Source organism: Tasmannia lanceolata, unplaced genomic scaffold, assembly GCF_043159265.1.
Source record: "Tasmannia lanceolata isolate RefF3 unplaced genomic scaffold, GAP_Taslan_0.1 ptg000037l, whole genome shotgun sequence".
Taxonomy (NCBI): domain Eukaryota; kingdom Viridiplantae; phylum Streptophyta; class Magnoliopsida; order Canellales; family Winteraceae; genus Tasmannia; species Tasmannia lanceolata.
In genome coordinates this window covers 2,226,779-2,239,359 of record NW_027518714.1, presented here as the reverse complement: position 1 = coordinate 2,239,359, position 12,581 = coordinate 2,226,779, and the positions used below count along the sequence as shown (strand labels likewise).

Below are 12,581 nucleotides of genomic sequence, written 5' to 3'. Positions count from 1 at the left end.
CATGCTCAGTCCTTCAACACCTACAACACCTGGATTTCCTTTTGAAGTTCATCTCCGTTTTATCTAAACCATACATTAGGGAAATGATATATTCACCCACTTTTCTTCCCTCTACATGATTTTGCTCTTTAGTCTAGTCTCTCCAGATGAAGATTCCATAATAATATGATGGGAGATTTATGTATCGAGAGAGTCATTTAAGAAGCCAATCAGAATGGCCAAGATTCATAAAACACTACAGGGCCGTTGGATACGTGAATTTTAGAATCTAGGTTTTAGTTTGAAAACAGTGTAAAAGCGAGTTCATGGTCAAGCCGTTGTATGTTGTCCGGACAGTGTTTATTGGATTTTAAGTAAGAAATCCAGGTTTTGGAAATCTCTCCCCCATCCTGAGATTTCTAAAACTTGGAAACGGGACGATCTCCTACTCTCTAGCTCAACGGAAAGAACGGCGTGAGATCTGAAAATAACAGGCGGTCTCCTTCTTCTCTCATTTTTCATCTAGGATTTTGAGGAAATCCAAGATTCTAAAATTCATGTATCCAAAAGGCCCCCATTTCTTGAGATAAAAATGATTCCACGAGCTGGATGTTAGTAATGAGAACCCTTCCTTCTAGTGATCACCATAGCCAACGAATGTAGATGCCTCTATTCACAAGCCAAGCTTGTCACGAAGATTTGTTAGATTGTGAGCATAACATAAACACCCATGAATTTCATACGAGATTAATCATTATTCATAAGGGTGCCCCCCCGTGAGAGATTGCTCAGAAAGGTGGGTTACAATTGATAACATGAATAGCAGTGTTGACAGCTAATCTAAATTATAAACCATCTATCACCATTCACCAACCTCAGGCAAAATCAACCTTAATTGTTGTTACTTGTTCATAACTTACAAGGGTTAAGGTCCATATATGGGATTTCCAATGTAAGAATGAGCCTTTGATCAACTTAAATAAATCTAAATATCATTCGAGGAAAGTGTTGGTGAGCTTAAGCGCTATCATAGATAGGGTGTGTGCCAAAAATTAGCTCCATAGGATCATCCTAACCCCTCCATTTGTGGAGGACAAAAATGGGCAGATTTGTGAACAAATAATGTATGTCCATTTTGACCTTCACAAATGGATGGGTTAGGATGATCGTATGAAGTTGATTTTTGGTACACATCACATCTATGTAAGGGCCTTTCAAATGAATGCTTTGGATCATCCTAACAAAGTAGGCCCCAATGTGATTGGACGCTTAAGCTCACCAACACTTTCCTCATATCATTCAACATTTCAATAAAGAAAAAATAAACATAGAACTAATACCTGCCCCTTTGCACCAAAACAAAGAGAAGAGTAACAAACAAATCCATCTCTTATTACGTACTAAGTTCGAAATTTGAGAAGAGTTTCATTTGTATGGCCGAACCTATTTGGGAACTCTTGTGGCGGGAAAAGGGCCATTAAAGAGAATGCATGTATAAGAGCCCACTCTCATCTACACCAATGCCAAATACACTACACTTGTCTTCATTTTTTCCCTCACCCTTCATCTGCTTTCAAACCCTCTTTCTCTTTCATCTTCTCTCAGCTCCCATGCCCTCTTCATTTTATAAGTATCCTCCTTTTGTTCTGACTTTTCCTGCCCTAAAATTCCTTTCTTCCAATCATCTTCTCATTTTATAAAAATCTAGGGTTTGTCTTTTCCCCAATCTTTTTTACTAGGCTAGGGCATCTAGCTAGGGTTTCATCTTGGCTATCCAATCATCTGATTCTGTAAAACTCTAGGGTTTATCCCTTTTTCACAAATTGCCTGTTCTCTTACCATTTTTTTCACTATTTCCTTTTTTAACGTGGCTAGGGCATCTAGCTAGGGTTTCATCTTGGTTTTCTTATCCAGCTCTCTCGAATTTCGGACAACCTTGCTAGGGTTCTTCTTAGAATTCTCTGCTCAAAATAGGAGAAGAAAAAAAAAATCTAACGGAATAAAAATCGTTTTCTGGTATTGCTAGGGTTCTTCCTAAGAATTCCCTCAAATCATTTGCGAAATGGCTGAGGCTTTTGAGGATGAAATGGAGCATACAGTGACAATCGATGAATATATCAAGGGCGTTGAGCAACAAGAATTGGTATAGTTTTTTTTTTTTCTTTTTTTAGTGGAATTGAGGGTTTATTTATTAAAAAATATTGACATTTACAGTACCTTTTTTTTTATATCTCTATCGTTGATGTGGTGCTTATGGAATGAAGTTGTGTTTTTTCCCCCCATGTTGCTACTTGATTTTACTGAAAATTTTTAGGAAGCTGATTTGGTATTGGGAGGTGATGAGGGCAATGAGTGCACCTACTCAAAGGGATATATGAAGAGACAGGCGATTTTCTCGTGTCTAACTTGTATTCCAAATGGCAATGCTGGGGTCTGCACTGCCTGTTCCCTGTCTTGCCACGACGGCCACGAGGTATTCAATATCCTATTTTAGATCATTTCTTATTTTCCTCATCCAAATGACATAATTAGGGTTTCATTCGCGAAGTCATATTTCATAAATGCGGGTTTACATGGCATTTTCCAGACATTGTATTGAATCTATACTTGTAGGATACGAAAGATTCTAAATGGATCACTATTTCGCAAGAGATACATCCCTTCTTCAATTCCTCCCATGTCTCTATATTTCTCTCTTCTTTTTTTATTTTTGAATGAATTTATAAATGCAGGCTTAAAACTTTCATTTATATTAAAGACTGGAGCACATGTGTTATGATACAGCTTCATTATTGCATCACATGTCTGTGGCCATGGGGTATCCAATAATCATCTTAATGCATTATTTCTTGAGAAATAAAAACAGGGAGATGCTATTTTCACTCCCCCCCCCTCCCCGCATTAAGCCCACGCTCCCCTAATAACGTGATTCGACGTGAAAAGTGGGCAACTTTAACTCTTTTTGGCGTCAAATCAAGTCATAAGGGGGGCGCATGCGTAACGCAGTGGGGGGGTGGGGGGGTGGAAAATATCGTCGCCCTAAAAATATTGGTGTCACTGGTTAATGCCTGTATTTTAACTAATTCACGTGTTATTAATTCCAACTCATCGTACTCAGCATCAGCACTGCATCTAGCTACCAATTTTGCTTGTTATCCACCTCCTATCGATCATGCTGTCAGCCTAGTTTGTATCCAAGACTTCCAAAATGGCACCTTCACACATAAAAAAGGATCTTCCTGTCGAGGATCTTAGATATCTCAAGATCTTGTTTACAGCCAATTTATATGAAACGAGGAAACACGCATACAATTACTTGACTGCCCCAGCTGTATAAGCTATATTTGATTCTGCGATTGTAGTGAAACTTCCGGCCAATATCTAATACCAGCTTTGTCCATAGATTATTATTTCATATGATAACAGCTCAATTGAAAAAAAAGAAAGCTTTATTTGGTCATAACACGAACTAGTAAAATATAATCATGGCTTTAAATTTCCCCGAAATGTTTCCATTTCCATCCCCACTGAAATGAAATTTGAAAGATTTCCTTTTATGTCATATTCCCCAAATATTGACCAAAATTCTTCAAATTCGCTCGAAATGATCGAAACGACAAAAAAAATGGAAAGATGTTTTTATTTGTATTTCATTTCATTAATATAGAGAACGTTAGTAGGCAACATCATTGAATTGCACAACAAAGTAACCGTATCTTATGCATGGGATGTCGTATTGGCATCGGACCAATAATACCTCGTAACTCTATGTGATAATGGAGTATAGTTGGGGTCCTTAGAGGGGAGGCCCGCATTGTACTTTCTTATACTTTAATACATTGTCCTTCTTAATTGACTTTATTGTTCTAGACATGCGTGGCAAGGCATGTCACTAGGTGTTCGATGTGATTAAGCCATTATGGATGGCTTTGTTGCTTATGTGATTGTTTCTAAGTATGTATTTGTGCTTATTTTGGCATTTCCCAAAATTTCATCTTGAAATTTCATCATTCGCATATATTTCCATGCGTTTTCTTGATTTTACAAGATTTCCACCGAAATTTCCACCCAAACTGAAATGTTTCTATTTCCGTGATGACAGAAACCGAAACCATAATTTAAAACCTTGAATATAATCTTGACCACCTACATTGGATGGTGGCGATCATCCTCTCTCTCTCCACCCAAAAGAAAAAGGAAAGAAAATAACAATAAAATTTGGTGATCAATGACAAGCATGGTTTCCTCACCCTTTAGTAAAAAATTCAAAATGACCGCCTCCGAATTCTCCTCATGGTGAATGTGGTGAATGGTAATGTAAAGCAAATTGAAGATATCAAAATCTTCCTAGTAGGATCTGCTAATTTCCAAGGATATTCTTCAACTTACTTATCCAATTAATTATATTTAACAACCCTACTACCATAGGACCTTGAGAATGAGTTGATTGTAATATCAATCATTTGCTTAATAATGCTAGAAGCTCAACCTGCTTGAATCTTAACTGCTATTGGTCCATAAAAAAACAATCTAAGCTCCCCATTGTTTCCGACTATAACCCATAGAAAGTGGTAGGAAAGGGGTTGTCTGTGAGGTGAATACGGAGAAAGCTTTGATTTGGTGTAGGAAAATTCTGGATGGGGCTTTGATAGCTAACGGGCATGTGGCCTTCTATAATAGAAGTGGGAGGAAGGGGATTATCTGTAAGGTGGATATGGAGAAAGCTTATGTTCAGGTGGGGTGGGGTTTTCTGGAATCTGGATTATTCTGTGTATGATGAGATTCAGTGGTAGATGACGTTCTTGGATAAGCAGTTGTGTTTCGTCTGTTTGGTGCCCTATGTTGGTCAACGGGTCACCTCGTAGTTTCTTCCAGTCTGGCAAAGGTCTTCACCATGGAGATGTACCGTCCCTTTTTCTCTTTGCATTATTTTTGAGTCTCCGAGTAATTGATGGACAAGTCCAGGGCTAGCGGTCTCATTGAGGGTTTCAGAGTGGGCTTTGTAGGGCTGTGGAGTCGTATTTGATCAATACAGAGTGCAACTTCCAAATTATAGTAGGAGATATGCTCCTGCCTTCCATATTTGATCAACAATTTTCATTTCATGCACTCATGGGACGACTTCCAGGTTCCTCTTTATTTCACTTGTGGAGTTGTATTTGCTACATTTCATCCCAGCCTCTAAATGCAAGAAATTCTGTCATTCCTTTCAACTGCATTCTTGCTGGCTCTAGCAAAGACTCAAGAACACACTAGGGCTATTTGTGCTAATCTTAATTTTCTACAAAAATTATAATCTCACACAATGCTTCCTTTCGATGATGTTCATTTTTTTATGATCATCCAAGTCTTAGATGTGAGATTAAGGGGGAGATAACTGGTGACGAGTGAGTAGAAGCTATGGGAGAGGATGAACACAGAAATTTCAGAAATGGGGTGGGGGAGATTCTCAAAGCTTACTCCATTCTTATTGATATGAAGGATTCAAACGAGGCGGATATCGAGGCATTGTTAACCAGTATAACCTTCAAAGAGGAGTTTTTGTGGCCTTTATGGATAGAAGTTGACTTGCAAATGTTCCAACTAAATCTCGAGGGTGGCCAATGATGTGATGGACACTCTTGGTAGAAAAGAAGTCAATAGGAAAGTTATAGGCTTGGCATGGGATAGGATTGCCTCTTGTGATTTCCATGTAGTGGTGTACTGCACAGTGGGGTTTAACTCTTGTGGTTTACTTTTTCTTGTCATCTATAGATGTATCCAGGAAGGTTCATCTAGGCTCCACTGTATCTGCCTTCACATAAATAACATCTCTGTCAAAAGCAGAAAAAAATGCCAACATAGTTCTGCTTTCTAATGAGTTTTGGGGGTTTCAATGTAAATTTAAAGCTTGTTAGATAAGATCAGCAACCCAAACAACTGGAGATAATTCCATCACTTTCATAATTTTATACTGCATGGTCACGATTCATAAAAAAATTCTGCATCGCGATCGAAAGCTCATGCATTCCTGGCCTCTGATGTTGGTCGTTCTGTTCTATAATTTTTTTGCATGGCAGTGATCACTGTTTCCTTTTTCTTGTCCGTTTTTCTTTACCCAAGGAATTGCTGTGTTGTTGCTGATTGCTTCATAATTTTCTTACAATTGATACTGACATTTCTTCCTGCTACTCGGATAAGATTGTGGAATTGTGGACCAAGCGAAATTTCAGGTGTGACTGTGGAAATTCAAAGTTTGGGAAGTTCCTCTGCAAGCTTTTTGCAGATAAAGACCCAGAAAATTTAGAGAACTCTTACAACCAGAATTTCAAAGGTTCCTATTGCACCTGTGCCCGGCCTTATCCTGACCCAGATGCAGAAGAACAGTCAGAGATGATTCAATGCTGCATTTGTGAGGACTGGTTTCATGAGAACCATATTGGTCTCAAGTCATCTGAAGAGGTTAGCTGGAAAATATTTTTAATCTTGCTTGTTTAGTGCTTTGAATATCCCCACGTTTAAGGTTTTCGCTATGATTTCTTTTGGCACAGGCCTGTTCTTTGGTCTCTTTCTGTTCAAATATTGTTCTCATGATTTTGATATTTCTTAGTAAATTTGTGAGCTCGTAGGTATTGTATATTAGCCAATTGCAAATCAGAATCGGAGCAATGGCCATAAAATTATTTTTTGACTGTTATGAAAGATTTATGTTTCTGGTGTGCCTGAATGGATTTCTTTATCATTGGACTGAATTTTTACTCTTTGGCTAATGATATGCTGGAATATGATTAATATCATCTATTCATCTCCTGTACTACAGGTACCAAGAGATGAAGATGGAGAACCATTCTACGAGGATTTTATCTGCCAGGAATGTGCTCTCGTCTTCTCTTTCTTGAAACTTTATCCTAATTCCATTTGGGTGCCAGCCAAGAACAGCAATGATGTCCCAGTAATCACTAGCGGAGAAGAAAATGTGTGGGAAAATGGGCCCTTAGCTTGTGTATCCTCTGTGATGCTTGAGAATGGCATTCATACATCTGAGAAACAAGACATGGGTGCTGCTGTAATGGATGCTGATTCTGAAACTGGGTTGATTGATAAGGATGCCCTTGGAAGTAAAAATTCAGAGGAACATCTGGGTTTAAAGCAGGAAAATGCTTACGCCAACAATGCCGCATCAAGCTCCAAATGCATAGTTGGAGTTGATCAAAGTGTAGCTTCAATTGTTTCAGAGAAGAAACCCATGTTCCTTTCTAAAAACTGGAGAGGCCTTCTTTGCAGGTGTAGTACTTGTGTCGAATTATATGCCCAAAAGGGTATTGGCTATTTGATTGACAAGGAGGACTCACTCGTGGAATATGAAAAGATGGCAAAGGAGAAGAGGCAGGAGAAATTGCAGGAACAGGAAGGAGTTGAGTTAAATTTTCTCAATAAGCTTGGACATGTCCAGAAGATTGAGATTCTGAATGGCATTGCCGACATGAAGAATGAGCTATGTTCCTTCCTGGTATGTCTTCTACATTCTGAATTATTTTGGCCTGCATAGATTTTATATGAATAATTATTTGAGGGAGAAAGCTATAAGGGGAATGCATCAAGTTCGATGTTCTTTCATTTAAAATTTAATGTTTGTACGTTTAATGTTTATTTGTTTACAGATGCATACAAGTGCCCGACCACTGCTTATATAATATAAAATGCTAATAATGGTTCTTGAGCCTTGCGGTTAATGCCTAGTCCTAACTACACTTCTGGTGGGTAACTGAGTGAGGCCCAAAGTTGGTCCATGGGCAGTCACGTTGAGCCCAACCTTGCACAATATTGTTAGACAAATACTTTCCCTGTTGAACTTGCCTCCCTAATCGTCATTAAGTGGTAGTTATCTTGACTGAATTTCGATGTTGAAAATGTAGCTTGGTTTTCACTGTTGATTTATATTGCATTAAATTGTAATAAATTCTCCTACAATTTGCACGCCATGCTTTCATGATACTATGCATTTCACATTTCAACCATGTTCTTTTTGGTAATTTGTACTATTTATATGTTTCTAATGTTCTTCTATTATCTTGGTACATATAGTGGTGGTTAGTAATGTAATAATGCATCTTCACATGATTCTCATATTATTTACTGAGTAGTGTTGACACGTTTAATTGTTGGTGCAGTCATGAACTCATGATTGTCTCCTTGACTAACACAAAACTATCATGTATTTGTACGGGTTACATAGTGCAGAGACATATTGTGATATTGGTGTAACTATGCGTCTATGCATAGCACATGCATACTTATCTATACATATGCAAATTCTTTCAAAAAGCATGTCTGAACATCTATATTCATTTTTGCATAGACCTGCAAGGCATGGATTTCCATGAGGTTTTCTAAGCTCGTTGCGTTGGACCTTCGTTGCACCAAAATCAGGCTTTCACTTTTTGTGAATGCCTGAGATAGATATCAAATACAAAGAAGGCTATCTTTTTTACTTTTTGTGTGGCTAACTTTGTCACGATGGGCTTTAAATCTCTATTTCAATGGGGTCCATCCTACAGCATCACACGTGTTACTTGGCATGGATTTCCATGAGGTTTTCTAAGCTCGTTGTGTTGGACCTTCGTTGCACCAAAATCAGGCTTTCACTTTTTGTGAATGCCTGAGATAGATATTAAAAACAAACAAGGCTATCTTTTTTACTTTTTGTGTGGCTAACTTTGTCATGATGGGCTTTAAATCTCTATTTCAATGGGGTCCATCCTACAGCACCATGCATGTGTTATTTAGCATCAACATTGTGCTTGGAGGTTGTATCTTTTGCATAATATTGCCCCCATGATAATCAAAGTGATATTGTGTTATTTTTTGGTCATGCTTTAATTTTGTACTTCTTGGGAAATTAACTATGGCATGTTGACTTCAATTGAAAATAGCATCCACATGATCATTGATGCTAATTTTTTATGACATACTAGCTAAATTGATTGGCGGCCTTCAATTTTGCGTCATAATGTTGGGCTGGGGTGCTATTGAGGTCTAATGAAGATAATTATTTAAATTTTTTGACGTGTTAGTTATAATGGTTAATTCTTTGTTAATATTATCTTAAATAGCTACCATGTATATGATAGTTGATGCCAAATTTAGATAATGATTTGTATTCATTGCTTTGTATCTTATTTAATGTTTTGTCTATATTTTTTCTACATCTATTTCTAAGGTTTCAGGGTTCTGTTTCGGTATGTGTTTTGGTCATGAGTCATGATAGAAATAGAAAAATGTCGGGTTTGGACGAAAATTTTGGTAGAAATCCTGTAAAATTACGGAAACAGTTGCAAATGATGTAAAATTAAGATGAAACTTCAGGAAGTGCTAGATAAGCATAAATACATACTAAAACCTATCGCATAAGCGAAAAAAAAAACCCACGCATGATGGTTTAACAACATCGAACACCTAGTGACATATGCTGTTGCACATTTGTGGTAATTCAGTACATACCGCATTCTACATGTAATTCATATAAATATTTATACATAACACATACACTACATGTTACATACAATTCATTTATTTTTTTGAAATGGCAAGATGATTTCATTAAAGAAGGAAGCGGACCGAGATGGACCACCCCCAAATTACAGAGGATATTACATACAATTCATATAAATATATTGATGTAACACATATTTGTATAGCAATACCACTAATACATTTATTGTTTCTGCTTCGGTATCTGCTTCGGTGGGGATGGAGACAAAAACATTTTGGTTGTTCCATGTTGGTTTCGGTGGAAATTTAAAACCATGTCAATTTACACATTTTAAGTTTTGAAATTACCAATTTGATGTCTCATCCAAAATAACCAACCGATTGGTATTTGTAAAGATTCGGCTGAGAAATTTCCAAATTTTTTCTTTATTGATAAGCCGAGATGTTTTGCAGAGCTAAGGATGTTTTATATATAAATGTAAAATGATATTGAGACCGACAGTACAACCGATGGGAGAGCCCAACAATGAGAATCTGCCATGTGTGCAAAAAATTACTTTTTGCAGATTTACCTATTCCTAAGGACCGGGCTTACTGCACTTTGATGTTTGTGTCCGAAACCCATTTGTTCAGTCCCCTTTTTGGTTGTACTCTCGGTACCCCTAGCATTTCTCTATAAATTGATTATTTAGATTTTAATTATCTTTGTGATGCCATTTTATGTTTCCATCAACCTTACAAAACGGTTGTACGTTTAAGAATCACCCATCCAAATGATATCAGCAACTCACAGACTATTTGTTCCCTTTTCCGATCACATTGTGCGTGTCTTTTTCTAGCAAATGTATATATACACACATGCATATATCATCTATATCCATGTATACATACTTATTTTAAGTTATCAGCAAGTTGAAGCTATTTGTTCTCTTTTCAAATCACATTGTGCATGGCTTTTTTTAGCACAGATGTATATGCACTGATGCACATACTTTTTTTTTTTGAAAGATAAAATATACACGTACAGAAATCCTCTACATCTATGTATACATACATATTTTAATTTTTATACTATATGAGGCTTGCCTTACTACCTCAAGGCATTCGTCTCATTTCCTGGCTTCTTTTGACCACATCAATCTCATATGGTTTGGTGATACTAGTAGTTTATTTGTTTTTTTTTGGTTTTTTAATTTCCCAAGTTTCACGCAACCATGCTTGAGTTTTTAGAGCTGTTTGTTACTTGAGAATAGATTCCTGTATAACTTAGTTATGTGGTTAATAGTTCTATGCTTATGTTCCCAGCAAATCGTCAATCATAATGATTCCTAACTAATACCTTCCTTTCGTGAGAACCCACTTCCTATCCCTCTTGGTATACACTATTTCCCTACATTCTGCTACTTGATTCTATCTCATACTGTGTAAACTGTGTTTCTTGCACCTAGAGAACGACTAGTTTAGAATGATATGCTTAATTTACCACTTGGTTTCTGCAGGAGTCTTTTGACTCATCAAAGCCAGTCACATCTGCCGATGTACACCAGGTCTTTGAAAACCTTGCCAAAAAGCGCCAACGAACACAGTAAGTATTTCTCATATCCCTTTCTAAGGGTGTTGCTCTCCCAAATGCAACTGAACCCACTGTTGCTATTTATGGATCATACATGGGCTATACAACAGTCACAAGTCATGTATAAAGTTTAGTCGGATTTAAACTCAGAATGCTGTGGATTATTATGGATTATGGTCTACAGTCAAATTATGTTGTTAATCACAATATGTTGTTCATTCGAGTTTTTTCTATTTCACTGCCGCTATAATAATCTTAGGGCCTGTTTGGATACCTCATATTTTGTATTTGGATTTGGTATTGAGTTTTGGATACAAAATGAATAGATCTGCCGGCTCATGTTGAGGGAGAGAGAGAGAGGGAAGGGGGTACTTCCTACTGCAGGTGAGAGGTTGAGGAGCAAAGAGGGTGGAGGAAACTGCCAGTGAATTTCCAATTACTTATTTCCACAGCATATTTGGAAATCTGATTTTTTCCACTTTCAGTCGCTGAATTGGAAATCCAAGGATTTGATCCGGATCCAATTCACAATGCAAAAAGGGCCGCAAATGTGAGAAATCCAAATCAAAATCATCTTGACATCCAAATGGGCCCTTAATGTTGGAATGATTTTGGATTCATTTCCACGGGAGTATGAACTCTCAGAATAGATATAGGCTTCTTTGTGGTAGGGTTTACTCATTTGGGTCATTTGTAGGAGTTTTACTTTATATATTAACTAAGATCCACATCTATATATTTTAACAGTCCTAAATCTGAGTAAACCTGTGGATTTGACCCGCGTATGTTTGTTCTACAATGGTTCAGCTGTCACTGCTAAGTTTAGGGAGTGTGCCCACTGAGTTGGAGCTTGGTCTTTCTCTGTCTTTTGATACTGGGTTTTGATTGTTCTACACCATAATATAGTTGACTGTGGGTTAGCATGGGTTCGGGTGGAGTGGGTGGGACCACTCATCAAAGATGAGAAGGAGGTGGTTATCCAGTTCTTTAGCCGGGTGAGATTTTTAAGGGAGAGATTTTCCCCAATTTGGGTTGAGAGTGGGACGCACCCATTAAACATGGGATGGAGGCGGTTTTCCCATTCTTTAAACTAGTGGGACACCCCGGGCGATGCATGGGGCGAAGAAAAACCTAGAAGAAAAACCTATGCTTAATTTTTTTTTTATATATAAATAAATTGACCTGCTCATGTGAAAAAAATTGTAAAACAAATCTAGTCTGTTGGGAAAATGAATAAAAAAAGTACAAATTAGTGTAAAATTCAATAATGTAAAATCCCATAATACAAAGGTCAGAATGAAACAATCAATCATACAGCAAAAAGGTCAAGAGGGAATAAAATCGCTGTATCTTCGACCAGATTTGCTTTCCATAAAAGGAATTGGGATACAACAAATGCAAAATCCAACATGAATCAGAAACTCTCCGGCCACAAGCCATAGATATTTCCCTAGCTAAAACCATTTTATTAGTAATTAGACGCTGAAAGAATTCAGCAGAAAAGCAGAACTACTGATCATGTTTTATTTGATACAATTCTCATGCTTAATACCATTTC

General features: G+C 37.3%; 1 protein-coding gene across 1 annotated transcript; it reads left to right on the top strand.

Moving 5' to 3' along the window:
- Positions 1–1,404: 1,404 nt before the first annotated feature.
- On the top strand, positions 1,405–11,296 carry LOC143861831 (PHD finger protein-like protein). Its single transcript, XM_077372768.1, has 5 exons — positions 1,405–2,122; positions 2,294–2,452; positions 6,160–6,420; positions 6,779–7,468; positions 10,950–11,296. The coding sequence occupies exons 1-5, from the start codon at positions 2,042–2,044 to the stop codon at positions 11,037–11,039; spliced, it is 1,281 nt and encodes a 426-aa protein (XP_077228883.1). The 5' UTR covers positions 1,405–2,041; the 3' UTR covers positions 11,040–11,296.
- Positions 11,297–12,581: the final 1,285 nt, after the last annotated feature.

Bases quoted from the DNA above. Each gene is read 5' to 3' on its own strand.
- LOC143861831 (XM_077372768.1), top strand. From the start codon at position 2,042: ATGGCTGAGGCTTTTGAGGATGAAATGGAGCATACAGTGACAATCGAT. The intron at 2,453-6,159 runs GTATTCAATATC...TACTCGGATAAG, and splicing joins CTTGCCACGACGGCCACGAG to ATTGTGGAATTGTGGACCAA. The intron at 7,469-10,949 runs GTATGTCTTCTA...TGGTTTCTGCAG, and splicing joins ATGAGCTATGTTCCTTCCTG to GAGTCTTTTGACTCATCAAA.